General features: G+C 44.2%; 1 protein-coding gene across 3 annotated transcripts in view; it reads right to left on the reverse strand.

The window, feature by feature from the left end:
• ST6GALNAC3 (ST6 N-acetylgalactosaminide alpha-2,6-sialyltransferase 3) overlaps window positions 1–16850 on the reverse strand; it is a 1879573-nt gene that overhangs the window by 589372 nt on the left and 1273351 nt on the right. For all 3 annotated transcript variants that reach the window (XM_069635177.1, XM_069635164.1, XM_069635171.1), the window contains one exon: window positions 8167–8299. In XM_069635177.1, coding sequence (XP_069491278.1) covers window positions 8167–8184 — 18 coding nt within the window. In that variant the 5' untranslated portion in view covers window positions 8185–8299. The remainder of the gene's footprint in view (window positions 1–8166; window positions 8300–16850) is intronic.

Genomic DNA, 16850 nt, shown 5'->3' on the forward strand with positions numbered 1-16850 from the left:
ACAACAACAGGCAGCACAGAGGGGACGCAGGAGGAGAAGGAGGGCAAGGCAGGCCCAGCACGCCCCACCAGCACAGCCAGTGCCACCACGCAGGCAGCCCCCAATCCCACGCATCAGAGCCAATCCATTTAACCTCACTGCTGAGCAGATCCACACCCTGTACCGTTTGGACCGGGACACCATCACCGCCATCGTAGACATGATACACAACGACATCGTCAGCATGATAGAAACTCCAACCGCCATCCCCCCCCTACTGAAGGTAGTGTCTGTACTCCACTTCCTGGCCACAGGCACCTACCAGCACACAGTGGGGCACTTGCATGGCATTTCACAACCATTATTCTCACGAACACTCATCCAAGTGCTCAATGCCCTCCTCAAGCACACAGACGACCACATCTCATTATCACGGACTGCCCAGGACATTGCAAACACCAAAGTGGGTTTCCATGCACTAGCCGGCATACCTGGTTGCATTGGTGCCATCGACTGCACCCATGTGGAATTGGTGGTTCCACGTGCCATGGAGGTACCGTACCGCAACCGGAAACAGTTCCATTCAATCAACGTGCAAATGGTCTGTGACTCCAACAAGATCATCACACATTGTTGTGCCCGATTCCCCGGATCAACCCATGATTCTATGGTCCTGAGGAACTCCACAATACCACGCTACATGGAGCGACATGCAGGCCCAAGATCCTGGCTACTCGGTGAGTCCAATGTCATGGAAGTGGGCAGGTGAATGACGTACCGATGCATACTCCACCTGGCTGAAAGGGGGGGGATGATGCATACTCCACCTGGCTGAAAGGGGGGGGAATGATGCATACTCCACCTGGCTGAAAGGGGGGGAATGATGCATACTCCACCTGGCTGAAAGGGGGGGGAATGATGCATACTCCACCTGGCTGAAAGTGGGGGGGGATGATGCATACTCCACCTGGCTGATAGGGGGGGGGTGATGCATACTCCACCTGGCTGTGAGTAACACAGAGAACGGAGACAGAGGATGGGCACTCACAATGCACTCAACCCCTCTGCATACATTGGGTGATGGCATGCAAAACAGGCCATGGGAGCCATGAGCATATACTGGTTGCATTGTGTGAATCAATTAGTGCATGTAGAAGTGAGCCGAAGTAACAGTTGGATGCAAGCCATGGTGGCACATCATGTTCTTGATCAGACGACATGACTGACACATACATTCTCGCCTACATACAGGTGATGCAGGCTATCCCCTGAAGAGGTGGCTCCTTACACCAGTCCGGAACCCGCAGAACCAGCACGAGCAGGACTTAAACCGTGCACATACACGTACTCGTGTGGTCATAGAGCAGACATTCGGCCTATTGAAGGCACGGTTCCGAAGCCTCAGCAGGTCTGGTGGGGCACTCCTGTACCACCATGAGAAGGTGGCAAAGATCGTCATGGCATGTGTCATGCTACACAATATGTGCGTCAGACGGAATGTGCCCCTGCCCCCTGACGCAGAACTGCAACCACCTGACGATGAGGATGAGGAGGGTGCAGATGGGGCGGCACCCCATGGAGGAGGCGACGCACAGGAGGGGCGTGCAATGCGCCAAAGTATCATCGACCACTGCTTCTAGCACACACGGCTGGTGTGAATCACATGGAGACTGCACTTGGGGCACTGTGTGTCTCTGGGACATGCACACTGTGGACTGTACACCAATAAAGCACACATACACAATGAAAATGTCCACACATTTCATTTTGGGAAAGAAAAAAGTGTATTTAAACTATGAAACGTCGTGACAAACCCCCTTCCCCCCTCCTCCCTGCACACCCCAACACACCCCCTCCCCCCTCCCCCCTGCACACCCCGACACACCCCCTCCCCCCTCCCCACTGCACACTCCAACACACCCCCTCCCCCCTCCCCCCTGCACACCCCAACACACCCCATGTAGTCAACAGATGCCTGTGACAGTGGCCACAGGCTGTTACAAGCCCCCTCTCCCGGCCCCCGGGGCACCCCTGGCTGTGGAGCGCAGGTTACGTCCGGAACGTCGGACGGGGCTGCTCTGTGAAGAACTGGCAGTGGAGGATGTCCCTGCCTGCCCCCGTGCATGCACGTCCTGTAGGGTGTGGGTGAGCTCAGTGAGCGCACAACGCAAGCCGGCAAGTTCAGCACAGATGTTCCTGGACATGGCCTGCATGGCATCCCTCAGGGTGGCAGTACTCTGCGCTACTTCGGCCCTTAGGGTCTCCGTGGCCTGTTCAATGGTTGCCCTAGCCCCCACACATTCCGCGGCATGCTCAGCCAGCATCGTGGACAGTTGTTGCTGCCGTTCTGTGATGTCCTCGAGGGACTGCTGCCCCTGCTGGCCCATGGCCAGTGCTGGTGGTGTGATGGAGGGCTGCTCTCCTCCTGTGGACTGAGGACTGGGCATGGGGTAGAAGGCCACTCCTCTACCTCTGTGTGCCCCTGTGTGTGATCCTCATGGGGGCTGGCGTCTGACAAACAGGGGGAATGTAGTAGGTCAGTGGGGCTTCTGACTTCGTGCTCCTCAATGTCTGAGTCTGAACATGCAGCTATTGCAGCTGTCTCACCCATGTTGCTGCTGGCCGCTGACCCGGTGCCTTCTGTGGCAGGCAATGTTGGTAGAGGTGGAGCAGCTGCTGCTGGCCTGCTGACTACAGGGGTGCTTGCCGGTGGGACGTCCGGTATGCTTGCAGTGGGTCCTGCTTGTTGTGGGGTCTGCCTCACTGCAGCTGAGGTTGAGGGTGCGGGGACGGTATTATTGGCCTTCTTGGCTCTCTTCGTCGCAGGGGTGTCCTGGTCCTCGGGTGTGTATCTGTGCCTGTGGTGGAGCAAAGGAGGGAGGGCGTTATTGATGGGTCTGCGGACTTTGGAATGACAATGATAGACATTATTATAGTCAGTAGATGAGGCAGATTTCAGGCATGGCCATGCAGGTTGTCTCCTTTTAGTGTGGAATGTGGATGCAGGTATGCGGGTGCCAGCAGTGTATACAGGGTGGTGCTCGCATGTGGCTATGGGCAGTGTGGAAATGTGTTGCATTTACACTCTAGGGCAACCTTGTGCTACACATGAATGGACTGCAGTGACTATGGCATGTCTTGTTTGAGGCACCTACCTTCATCGCCTGATGTCGGAGCTCCCCTTTCCATCCCTCTGACGCCTTCAATGGCTTCCATGCCAATCGTGGTTGCGCAAATCTCCTCCCACGGTTGGAGTTTTAGTGGGGATTCCGACCCTCCACCGGTACCCAGGGCAAGGTTGCGGTTCGCAGAGATGACGGCTCTGACCCGTATGCGAAGGTTGTCCCAGCACTTCCTGCACTGCTGTGGGGTGCGGGGTACGGTCCCCACCACGCTGACGCGCTCGGCCACCAGGGCCCAAATGGCCTTCTTTTTCCATATCGCTGTCCTGGTCATTTCCAGGGAGAAAATGACAGCTGTGTTGTCTTGCAGGTCTCCGAAAGCATGCAGAGTTCCTCCCGGCTGAATCTTTCCTGGCGCTGGCGGTCACATGCCTTCTTAACAGCTTTAGGCATTTTTGGGTAGTTGGATGGGTGGGTGATTGGTTGGGACAGGTGTCAGGGTTGGATATGGTGTTGTTGGGTAGGATGGCAATGGATTGTGTTTTTAAAGATAGCCGACATGCTGTTTCCCGTTCCGGCGCGATGACGCTATTTCCGGTTCTGCTTTTTACGGCCACCTCAAATTACGGTGGCCGCAAATTACGGTGGCCGCTAATTACGGTGGCCGCTACTTACGGTGGCGGAAGTGCACCTTGCTCGCTTTACGATGCCGGTAGGGGCCTTTTCCGCCATGGCGTTAATTGCATTACCGCCATGGCGTAATGCTCGTGCGCGAATGGGTCGTAATGTGGCGCTCTTTACGCCATCGGCCCACGGCGTAAATGCTCATTACGCCATGGCGGTAATGACGGAAGATTACCGCCTGGGTCGTAATGAGGCCCAATGTCACGAGAGGTCAGTGCTATAGCCTCAGCATCAGCCCATTCCACCAAATGTATAACCGCCATCAAACTCTTCCTATCTAACCAGCATTGCCTCTCCATCGCTAAAGCCACCATGGGAGCTAAACTAGACTATTGTAATGCTCTCCTAGCAGGCACCTCAGCAAAAAAATAAAAATAGGCTCCAAACAGTCCAAACCAACTGCCCTCAGTATCCCTAAAAGAAACCACATCACACAGGCCAGGTGTTCCAACCACTGGCTCACTGTTAAAGAGAGAATCAAATTCAAGACCCTCACCCTAACGCATAAATGCTTAAGCTCTTCCGCCCCACCCTACCTGTCAGAAATCATTACCAGAGAGTCATCAGTGCACCCCAAAAGAAGCCACTACGCCAACCAACTATGCATCCCACCCATCAAAAGAGCCAAAGCAGAGGAGGGATTGGTTTCGCTCACATAGCTCCCAAACTCTGGAACAACCTGCACAAAGCCCTTAGGGCTGAGACCGCCCTCGCTGCTTTCCGCAAAGGCCTCAAACCATACTTTTTAACTAACTCCCACCTCCACCCTCTCCTCACCCACTCCAGCTGTCTGCTTATTCATTACCGTCTTGTAACCATGTATGACTTATCTGCCTTACTCTCCTGTAACCTAGCTCTGTAACCAGCAACATCTGCTCATTGTTCTGTAACAGCGCCACAATGCCTTTGGGCTGCTGTGAGCTTTATAAATGCTAATAAATAAACAAATAAATAAATAAATAACTAAATATATAGCACTGTTTTTATTTGGATATTGATACCATTGTGTAATATCTTTCTTAAATCATTCTCTAATTATCATCCTTTTAGACTTCCATAGCTACAGCACACTTTTCCTCAGTTTACACTATGGGTCTCCAACCTGTGGCTCACTTAATGTTTTGGTCTATGACTTACGTGATCCCTCACACATTTACTGACTAAGGTTGGTGGTGGAAAGTGCAGTCCATAACATTTGGGGTTAAATAGGGTGTGTACTCCTGTCTTGTGCCATGTCTGTAGATGCCTATATTAACATTTGTGTTCAAGGTGAGATACACTAATAAAACAAAACATGTATGTTTTCTCATTCAAATTACTTACTCATGAATAAATACATTTTAGTTACTAACATATGTACACACCATGACATAAAACAAACATATTAATCTATTTAAAATATCACAAATAATGAAGTGCATGCATATTTTAATAAAGCCATCCAAATGTTTTAAACAATAACACACAATCATCTGCATTCTTACACACATTTTCTAAATTGACACTTACACATATTCGTGTGTGCTTATTAAGAAATGTATGGGCCTATGAATATAAATGCACACTCTCTTAATTCTTTGATGGGAATGCCCTTCAGTCCATTTTTCTTAGCCAATTAGCATATGCTCGTTTTGACTAATAGACCCATTTATTTTAACAGCCTCCTCTTAACCAGTATTATAAACCACCTGGATGCTTCATGTCCCACCACGGGACTCTTCCGTGACCTTTGTGACTCCCTTTCTCTCTATATTCTTCCTTCTGGCCGGACTCACTCTGCAGGGCATACTCTTGATGCACTGATCTCCTCAGACCTCCCCCTCTCTAACTCTCTCACCACCCCTTTCTCCTGCAGTGACCACTTTCCGTCAGACCAAGCCTACCCCCACACTGCCACCCACTTTCTCAGTCATTCAACCCATGAAGCATGTGTCAGTTGAGTATTTCGACCCATCGTTCTTTCCCCCTCCTGCACCTCTGTCCAACATACACCCTGACATAGCCCCGTCCAAGCTCCATTCTGCTATATCTAATACTCTCGACTTACTTGCCCCTGTTGTGAGCATCTGCATGAAACCAAAAATCAAGTGCAATTCCTGGTTACGACTTTGACCTCGCTACCCCGAAGCGCAAGAATAGAGTGGCTGAGAGGAAATGGTTGGCATTGTGAACACCCTCTGACAAACTGGCCTGCAGGCTGCATAAAAGGCAGTACCGAATCTCTGTCCTCACCAAGAAGAGAGCCCATGTCCAAGCCCGTGTTTCTGTGGCATCTAACAACTCAGCCGAACTCTTTAAAATCTGCACAGAGCTGGCCAATCCTGCTGCAGTCTCCACCTCACCTGTCCCCTCCCAGGACCTCTCCACAGCCCTGGCCTCCCGCTTCATCTCTAAAACCCAGAACATCCTGTCCTCCCTATCTAAATCCCGTGCTCCTTCCCATGCTCACCACTCTCTCCAAGCCCCACTGCACCCACCCCCACTCCCTTCGCTGCCTTTCCTCTCTTCTCCCCTGATGAGGTATCTAGACAAGTGTGATCTATGAAAATCTCATCCAAACAGGTTCTGCCCTGTTCTTCCAAAACCATCAAGGACCACATTGACACCCTCGCCCCTGTCCTTGCTGACTTCTGCAACCAGTCCTTCACCTCCGGCACCTTTCCCCACCCCGAAGCACTCTCTTGTGCACCCTCTTTTCAGGAAGCCCTCGGCCAACCCCTTCCTTCTGGCTAACTATTGCCCAATCCCTATCACTCCTTTCCTTGGCAATAACCTGGAAAAGCTGGCCATCTCCCAGCTTAATCTTCACACCATATCTGTTGGCAGTTTCACAACCAGAGCAGCCAGAAGCATGGAAACTGCTCTCCTGAATATCCTTGAAGACTTGCTCTCCAACCTGGACTCTAATCTCCCCTCTGTCCTCATCCTACTCAATCTCTCTTCTGCCTTTGTGACGGTTAACCATGCCATCCTGCTCAACCGGCTTCGTGATAACCTGGGTATCACTGATCAGGCTCTGACCTTGTTAACCTCTTTCCTCTCTGATCGACCATCTTAGGTCCATATTGGGTCCGTCATTTCCTCTCTCCACCTTCGGTGTTCCCCTTGGGTCTAACCTCTCCCCTTGGTTGTTCAACCAATACCTGCCCCCCACACCACACCGCATTGCAGCTCTCTGTGTCAACTTCCAATGCTATACAGATGACACCCAGCTTGCTTTCAGGCTCCCTAGTGTCGCCTCTTCTCCCTCTCTCATCTCGGACTGTCTCCTTGCAATCCAAGATTGGTGCGCCGCCAATTACCTCTGTCTGAATGACAACAAACAAATATACTCCTCATTGGCCCACCAGCAACCCTCTTTCCCCTCACTCTCTGGCCGGCCTCCCTTGCCCCCTCCCCCACACCCACATACGACGCTAAGAACCTTGGGGTTATCTTCACCTCCACTCTTTCCTTCTACCCTCACATTTCCAACACCGCTAAGAAGTCAAACTACCAACTTCGTCCACCTCAGGGGTATCCTCTCTCTCCTCTCCTTACCACAGAAGCTCACCGTCTCTAGAGCCCTGGTTCTCTCCAGGCTTGACTATTGTAATAGCCTGTTTTCAAATCTGCCTGGCTCTACAGTCCATCCTCTGCAACTCATCCAGAACAGGACTGCCAGACTTGTCCTTGGTCTTAATGATCGTATCTCTCCAGCACTGAAATCTCTCCATTGGCTCCCAGTGGTTGCAAGGATCAAATTAAAGACCCTGAGCATTGTCCACAAGGCCTTCTGGAGCCAGGAGCCAAAATATCTCCAGCTTTCTCTTCTGAAGTATCTTCCCATCCAAGCCCTTCGCTCCTCCACCTCTAACTTCTTGAGGCGTTTTTCCAAGAAATGAGCCGGAAGCAGATCTCTCTCCACCACTGACACATCCCTCTGGAACAGGCTCCCTGCCTCTCTGAAACTTGAGCAGAACCACCTCCGGTTCCGGAAGCAGCTCAAGACCTTCTTCTTTGCTTCCGCCTTTTCTCTTCAAATTCCCTGCTGATCACCTGTCTGATACTTCTCTCTTCAAATTCCCTGCTGATCACCTGTCTGATACTGCACTGGTTACCTGGCCACCCTCTGAACCACGGGCCCAGGTCCCTATCCTCCCAGTGCACACCTGCACAGCCTCTCGGTAACCTTGCACTTGGGGCTGTATCTGTAACCCTACTGTCCCCCTACATGCACTATGAATCACTTGTCATACTGCACTTAACACATTTTGATGGGGCCCACAGTTTAAAAAAAACAAATTAAACCACATAATTCAGTCTAGCCCCAGACTTCTTTATATTTTTATAGTCTTCATGTGCATGCAATGTATACTTAAACAATGCAATCATTGGTTACCTTTCTTACGATCTCCATCTCTTTTCTGGCACAAAAAATGTCAAGCCAGCATCCTTTGCGCGTTTAAATGTCATACGGAACACCAATTCCTGACCAAAGCGGAAATGCATAGAATTAGTCCAAGCTCATTGACCTGAAACAGAAATTGATGTTTCTTGTACAAATCAGGTGAACAATTAGAACATTATCAACAATTCAATTCACAGGAAGTGTATTCTTTACATTACATATTTTAATCCGATGAATCCATGGCAAGTTACAACGCTCACTAACCACGAGCAGGAAATGGGAGTTATCTTTAAAATAAACATGACCATCCCAGAGTTATATTTATTTTTAAATCGACAGCTCTCTTAATGAAGTGCCAAGGACGAGTCTGCTTGTCGTTTTTGCATAGACTTGCATAATAGCCTGGCACTTAAGGGGTTACATTTCACAACTAGTTTATAAAACTTTGAGCTGATCATCAACTAAACAATAACACTTACTTTAGCTACCTTTTGTGCTTGCTCCTTAACCAAGTTTGACATATGATTATACCACTCGAGTATGACATATTATTTGGAGCATAAGAAACTACAACACTTTAGCACACCCAAGTTACAATGAGCTAATGTCCCTAGGGGAAAAGGATAGATTTTTAAATGGCACATAATTGTCACAATGCCAATGTTCTATGCTCAATCCTATGAATAAATAGATCTCCAACTGGTTTATACTAAAATACTTGTTTGTGAAATTATAGAAAAGAACTGGAAAAATATCTTTTTAATTAACATCTGTGATATTAAGCTTAGATTTACGTCCACTATGAGTCATAGTGAGTTGCCCTTTTTAGATTTACTGATTAAAAATGTTGAAAGACAATTGTTTGTCACTCTGAGCTTGGAGAAATTGCTCCTCTATTTCCAACTTATCATTCAGGCAGAAATCATGAAGTAGACAGTATAGAATAGAGGTCACCCTCGTCATTTGGTTAAATATAGTCACACTTTGCCATTAAGAAAAGCATTTAACTGAACTTCGTGTTTCATTTTCGTAAAGAACATATATCTTTTATGATAGCCATTTAATTTTGATAACTTGTAATAAGCTTTACTATTTTTTCTTGTTCTGGGCTCCGACATGGGTAGACACAAAGTTAGATGTCACGGAACACCACAGAATTAGTGGGCATAGGTCGAGAATCCATAATTCAATCTTTACAGCCACTATGACGAATCATTTTGTACAAGTATATTAAATGTGTTTATTTTTGTTTATAATTGTGTATTGGTTAAACAAAAGCTTAACCTTAACAATATTATCTAACCAATACAATTCATTAAATCACATAATAATGCATTCTATAATATCAAATAAGCACATGGCATTATAAAATAAGACATTTCAAAGTTCCAATTCCCAAGCCCAACATTAATTCCTCATGTTCTAAGTTACTCTCCAAGTTCAAATTATTAAATAACTCAATTAATGCCAATGAGAGAGGAGTTGAACCCCCTCACAAGCAAACCTTCCATAGGTAATCACTATCACGTGTAATCCCTGCCTTTATACATCATTTAAAATAAACAGTCCTCAACAGAGCAAGTGTTCTGAAAAACATTAAAAGATGTTTATGCATTTCAACCTCCTCCACAAGACCAGAGAATTGACAACGTATATTGTATTCCCTTATTATTTTATGTCTGATCAAGACCTCTTCCCTCTCTCTCCTGTCAGCCATCTGTGTCTGCCTCCTGGTCTCCCTGCTAGCCTGCCACCTAAATATAAGTTCCATCTAAACCTAATAAAATCTTGCAGAGCCCTTTCCCCTGGAAATAAAATTAGATTGGAAGCCACAGAGCCTGGGCATTTATGTTCATGTTTCAAGTAGCCCAGACTCCTTAATGAGTGACGTGTTTCTGTTGTTACACTCCAATCCCATGGTTATAAGGCTGTTTTTTAACTTTCCTTGGGTCATTGATTAGATCCATCTTCGTCATGTTCATTGAGTGTATGAGTTTTTCACACTTATCACAACATATATTTAAAATTCTTTCTGTTTCCGTTTTCCGTTAAAACTTGATAGTAAAATGCTATACTTTTCCATAACCCCTGAACTCAAACAGAATCTAAACCTAAATGATATCTTATCATAGTTCAAGCAATAGCATTGTAGATACGCATACCTTTTCTCTATATCAAGCTCTCTTGTGAGTCAAACAAGCACAATATGTTTTCATAAGACATCTCTTCACCATATCAAAGTTTTGGAATGACTTTTGTTACATCAAAGTTGTTCAGTGGTTTAATTTACAATAGGTGGTTTTAATGTACTTCATTTACTGGATAAGATTATTTACCATCTGCCTATAATAGATCTTAATGTACCCTTTACCAAGAGTATTTGTGAGCGGAAAACTCAAATACACTAGATGTTCAACCTTGTCCAACCTTACGCTATCAATAAAGCACGTTCTTATTGTTTGCTTTAAAATTCAGGATTTTAGATTTGAAAGCATTTATTACTAAGGAGTTATCCTTTGCATATCCAGAAAAAGCAGTCAAAAGTCTCTACAGGCCATTTGCAATGCCGTCCATTAACATAAAATCATCAGCATAGGCCAACCAGGACAATCTAATGTTGGCACATTTTGGAGAAACTCATGCTGCATGCTCCATCATTTTGCCAACATCAGAAATGTATACATTAAAGAGGTAGGGAGCTAAAATGCATCCCTTCCTCAAACCACATCTTGTTGGTATTTTCTTTGAGTAGGATCCTTCCAAATGTAAGCACACTGTACATTCAAATTTTCGTGAAGATGTGTTATTAATTTTAGCAACCCTTGTGGAATCCCCCATTCTGAGAGTTTCAACCATAGTCGACTGTGACTAAGTCAAAAGCTGAGGAGAGATCAATTGCAACTGTATAGATTACCTCATATTTTCTAGTTAAAACCAAATCTTGGCAACATTTTTGGAGAAAATCATTTACATTGGTCTCATCAGATTTATGGAATACTGGTTGATGTTTATTTATGGTTCCTACTGAATACGTCCACTCCTCAAAAAATACATCAAGATTATAGCTGTGAAGCTTTTACTGTCCTCTGGAAATATTGTTATAGAGCGATAATTACCCAGAACTAAGACGCTTTTTAAAAATAGGGATAACAAAGGATGTATCCCATTCACGAGTGAAACTCCCTTCCTGTAAAATGTCCTTATTTTAGAAACTGTTAGCATTGATCCAAGATGAGAATCCATAGAATTGAAATTTTCACTGAAGGAACACATCCGGATGTATTTTTTTTCACTCTCACTTGGGTCAGATAGAATGGGCGGGGCTAATATGTGATGGAAAGCACCATTTGTGGCTGCAAATGTATTTTTTAGCCTAAACCAGATGAAAATATATTTATTTATAGAGGAATACATGTAAAAATGTATCCTTTTTCGCTATGCCATGGGGCTAAAAGACATCAGCTTGTTGTAGTTTGAGATTACTAGCATAGATAGTATTGTCATTTATCGTTATTAAATTGACATTTCATACCAGAGTAATATAATTGTGATGGAATGACTACTGCTCTGCTCCAAACTTCTATTATACCAGCAGTGATCTCAATCCTAAAGGTGAAACAGGCACAGCCCGAAAGGTATAACTCCTGGGCCTTTTGTGTCTTTAGCAGGGGTGTAGCCTGATAAGGATAGCAACCCAAACATAGTATTTGGTGTACTTAAAATAATATCTTACAATTCATACGAATGGACAAGCAATGGTTTACTGTTGGTTTGAATAATTAACACAGTGACAGAACTAATTGTATCTACCCCTACAGATGCGCCCAGTCTGGGTCGTGATACATATCCCATATTGATGTTCGCCGATGACCCTGTACTCATTTCCCTCAAAGCAGTTTACCTTGAAAGGCAGTTCAGAATGTTTAATACATTCTGTAAAGAGAAAGGTAAGCATGTATTGTAATAAAACTAAGCCACTGGTTTTCTCAGGCATAAAATGAAAGACCGTTTAAACTGTCTATAATGCTGGATGGACATAAAATCAAACAAACTCAGATATTTGATATGATTATCTTGGTATGAGGGTCCCTGAGGGTAACTGGAATACAAATCTCACAAAGCTGGCCTGACTCTGAGTAGATAACACGCTTAATACCAGAGATCGGTTTCTAAGCTAGGAATTTGGATTTGAACCTGTGTTGCGCTACACTGTCTTGCTTCCAAGACAAATGCATTGACCCTGAACTATTGTCCGAATCCTTTAGGAACAGAGCAGGGAGTGTGACCATAGAGGCTCATAAACGGCAAGCCCAACATGCTGCACTGTATGGTGCAGTGTTGTGGGGCCAATTAAACTGCGATGCAATCAATGTTAGAAAATGGCTTTCTTCAACCATTCCCTTACATCTCGAGGTGGGAAAACAGAGTATAGATTCTTTAGCCAAAGAGAAACCCCTAGTGTATTGGGCAGCTCGCTGCACCTGGGAAGATTTCCGGAGGCTGCCAAAGATCTATCGGACCAGGGGGGAGGTTGTAGAATTCCTTAGTGTTTAGACACTAGGGAAAGCTTCAGTACATTTGGGCTTAGTGGAGCCTGGGAGAATCCTGACACGTTTAACTCACGGTCTAGGTTAGTCATTAAGAAATCATTTTAGCTGTATGACGACAATGCAATGTTGTGTATAATCTTGTATACACAGTGGTCGAGGTGTACAGAAAGAAGTAGTGGAACTATGTTCCCTGCTGGCCTTCCCCTGCTCCCCACAAACCCCATCACCAAAGCCACCCCCACATGCAATCCAAGCCCCCAAACACACCTGCTGTTTAAGGGAATGTTTAGTGCAGTGAGTGGCAAGTTTAAACTTCTTCCTACACTTTTATTTTAAAACTAAACCATTTGGAATGGATTATTTTAGGAACAGTAATACTTTAAGAATAAAAGTAGAGGGGCACCACTCCCAACCGCTCCTGCCCAATTCGACTACTGATGATTCAGTTACCCTGTGCATATACTGCAGTTGAAAGCCGTTGTTGGGGTATGAGTGGTATTTGGACACATTCAAACCCAAATTCCTAAGATCACATTATGTTGAGTTTAGATTCAGAAAGCCTCCTCTTTGTGAGCTCCTGAACCGGTGGGATCCAATTGTCTGAGACAGGTGTGGTCAGTGTAAGATTGTCATGGAAAATGTTACTCATTTCACACTAATATATCCTCTATATGTGAGGCTCAGAAAACTTTACCTAAGACCGTTATGCCGTAATTATGAAACCAGGAACATAGCCCAATCAATGGACCTCTGTTACAGCATGGTTAATGTAGCCACCATTTGTACAATGGCAAAGTATCTTCACTGAGCATGGCTGAAGATATTGGAATTTGTCAACTTGGTGGTATGAACTTTTCCTTTCCATGCTAGGATGACAGGACTGAGTATTTTGGTTCGCTGATGGAAGGCTTATGATTCAGTGAGTACTAATAGTCTGAAACATAGCTGTTACAACATTGAACAAGACCCACTGTGTATCTTATTTCCACTGGCAATCAGATGTTTTTAATGGATAATGGATGAACTCAAACTGTATAGAGGTCTCTTATTGTGTATAATGCATTGTTTTTTTTTCATAAATTGTGTAATTCTGTTTGTTCTTAGAATGTTCTTGATCTGAATTGTGTATTTGTATATGTGGGTTTTACACATAATAAAAACCCAATAATACAATTATTGGAATTAATTTCAATGCCCTAATGGTGTGATGACTTCAGGTCAATCTGGCCCCACCTTTCCAACGACATTGGAGGAAAATACCAAGAAATCAATTCTCTATTACTTTCAGTTTGTTTAGATTAACCGTGTCATATAAGAGTGCCAACCAAGTTCAAAATACATGTATGTATTCATACAAATGTTTAAAAACAACATATTTTGTTTGCACCTACTCAATTATCTGCAATATTTTTCAGATAGCCACATTACATTTGTTGGTCAACTATTTAAACAGATACATTTATTTTAATACCCTATTTACAATGATCTTTATAGAAGAAATGTCGACACATCGTGTTTCGGCTTCTTTGATCCAACAATGTAATGCTGCCTTAGTATACAGTGCAGTGGCCTTCCTCAGGACAAGCATAATTGTAAGGCAACCAAGCCCACATGTATTTGATATCCAAAATGTGTATAATTCATTAATCACACCCATTGGAGGGGTACACATAGTTACGCAACTAACCTTTCACATCTCTTGTTTGTTAGTTAAGCACATTTCCCTTTCTGTGTGGGTTTAAGTGAATAATGTATTCAAAATCAGATGACAGGTCTATTTTGTTCACGTTACATTCGCCCAACCTTCTGGCAAACTGGGCAGCTATCATTTTTGCTTGTCTCTCTATTTTCCTCCTTGAGGAAAGCATTTTTTGCATGTTTTTAAAGTCTCTTTCTGGGTACAGTTACGTCTAATTCAGAGACATTTTTAACTAGGATGGCCCTCTTATGTGACACTGTTGATCTAGTCAAATTGAGAACTGATGTCTTAGTATTTTCCCCCAATGACCTTGAGAATATAGTGTTTATACATGTAAGGGTTCCTGCGATGTCAGGATCTAGCTTGCAGGCACCTCATTGATACAAAGCACCTCACCTTTGCAGGACATTTTGAATAGAAATCCTTCAAAACAAGGTGTAAATATATCAGAAATGGGTGATTTGTAGCATGGATAGTGATTACCATCCAAAATAGGTCAGATTTTTGGAGCTTGTTCCCATTTCATTGCCAGCATCACATTACCATGTGGCCATTAGCTGACACCTTTATTACTCTGCATAGCAATACAATTAGCCAGATGGTTGGGCGAATGTAACCTGAACAAAATAGACCTGTCATCTGATTTTGAATACATTATTCACTTAAACCATAATTTAGATTTGTTTACAGGAGTCAGTTTGCTGTAGCACGAGGGCCCATGTTGAAATCCAGGACATGTGATATGTATATTTGCTTTGTTTAACTAGCACATGTTATTTACAATTGATCCTATATGCAAAAGTGAATATCACTCATAATTCTGGAAATATGAAACCTAAAAGCCTGGGTCTGAGTGGTAGAACTTTGTCATCAGAAAAGTTCACCACAAATGTGCTCTGGGGATGTAGAGGGAACAGATATTTGTCTTGTCTAGGCATGCCATTTTTCACCTCAGAAGGCAAAGGGCTTTGGAAAGGACGTCTCTCAGAAAAAGTGGCAAATTAATTTTTATTGAAGTCTTGAAGGTCCAGAATAAATCAAAGAAAGAGTGGGAAACCCTTTCTTTTACAGGCTAACAGGGATTGGGCGAAAGCAAATCTGCTATAAGGGGTCCAATCCCCATCGTTGAGACAAGTGGCCCTTACCTCCTGAGAAAGTGGAGGGACAGGAAAGAGAAAGACGCCCAAAGAAAAGTAAGATGGAGCAGCCCACTGAAACGTAAGATAGAGGAACCTTTCCTCAAACTCCCTTGTGATTTTCTTACTGCCTTAACACCACCCCTTCTACGGCCCGCAGCTTCAACATTTCTCTGGTGCGAAATGCCATATGGTGAGGCAAGCATTTTATATAGAATTGCTCTTTAAAACTGGGCTCCCAGGAAATCTACTGTTGTGCGCTGGTGGGCTTGGCATGGAGAAGTCACATTCTTCCCAGAGTGTCAACAGAGACAGGCATCCTGTATATTGTCCAATTCACACAAACAGTCAGGTGTCAGTCAGGTGTCTGGAATTAACATTGTCTATCATATCACAACTAGATTGTGCTCACAGGGTTGGCACTGGTATGCTTCAAATTAGATAAGGTCTTTATCACAACAATATATTTCAATGCAAACTCCAACCAAGCTGAATCCCCACTATATGAAGAAACATGTTTTTTAAATATTGCATCTCTCATTCTTGCACATGTGATCTGCTCACCAGTGATGTCATATGTGACATCATCTGTGATGTCATTGGTGATGTGATTTGTGAGCTTAGGGGCCACGCAAAGGGGGCATCATAGTAAAGGTGCTGTTGATTCCAGTGTTGTGTGGCAGTAAATCGAAACCTTAACATCAATTCAACTAAAGATTTTTCACAGAATTTCCAGGGTTTCAGTGCATCAGACAGTTTCACCTTACGATCACTGCAACTCATGTTTTTTTTCACTGAATTTCAACTTTGAAAATATTCACTTCAACTGCCCCTAAACTAAAGTTTTTAGTATTCACATGCCTGTAATTATATATTTTACTCTGATAATATAACTGATGCCATATCATTTGTTATCAATATCTGTTCTTGAGCAACGCAACATCAGGTTTATCAAGTATTTCATATTTTGTTTTGTGTTCACTCGATAAGAAGGGATCAGTAATGCTGTACTGTGACAAGGAATTACGAAGTGGTTTAGTGGAAGACTGTAATGAGGAACACTGAAGTTGTGTAGTTGGGGACTGTGACAAAAAGAGTCAGGTGGGGTAGCTAGGAATTGTGACAAGAAAGAGTCAGGTGGGATAGTTGGTGACTCTGATGAGGAAGACTGAGTGGGTACACAAATATACCTTACATATTATAGACACCAACTTATTTTATGGACTATCTATAAATATTAAAACAAAATTCCAAAATAATACTCAGATTGAGATCTACTTAAGTATGGGG

The sequence above is a fragment of the Ambystoma mexicanum genome, chromosome 1q (assembly GCF_040938575.1).
Source record: "Ambystoma mexicanum isolate Mex_15411 chromosome 1q, UKY_AmexF1_1, whole genome shotgun sequence".
NCBI classification, from domain to species: Eukaryota; Metazoa; Chordata; class Amphibia; order Caudata; family Ambystomatidae; genus Ambystoma; species Ambystoma mexicanum.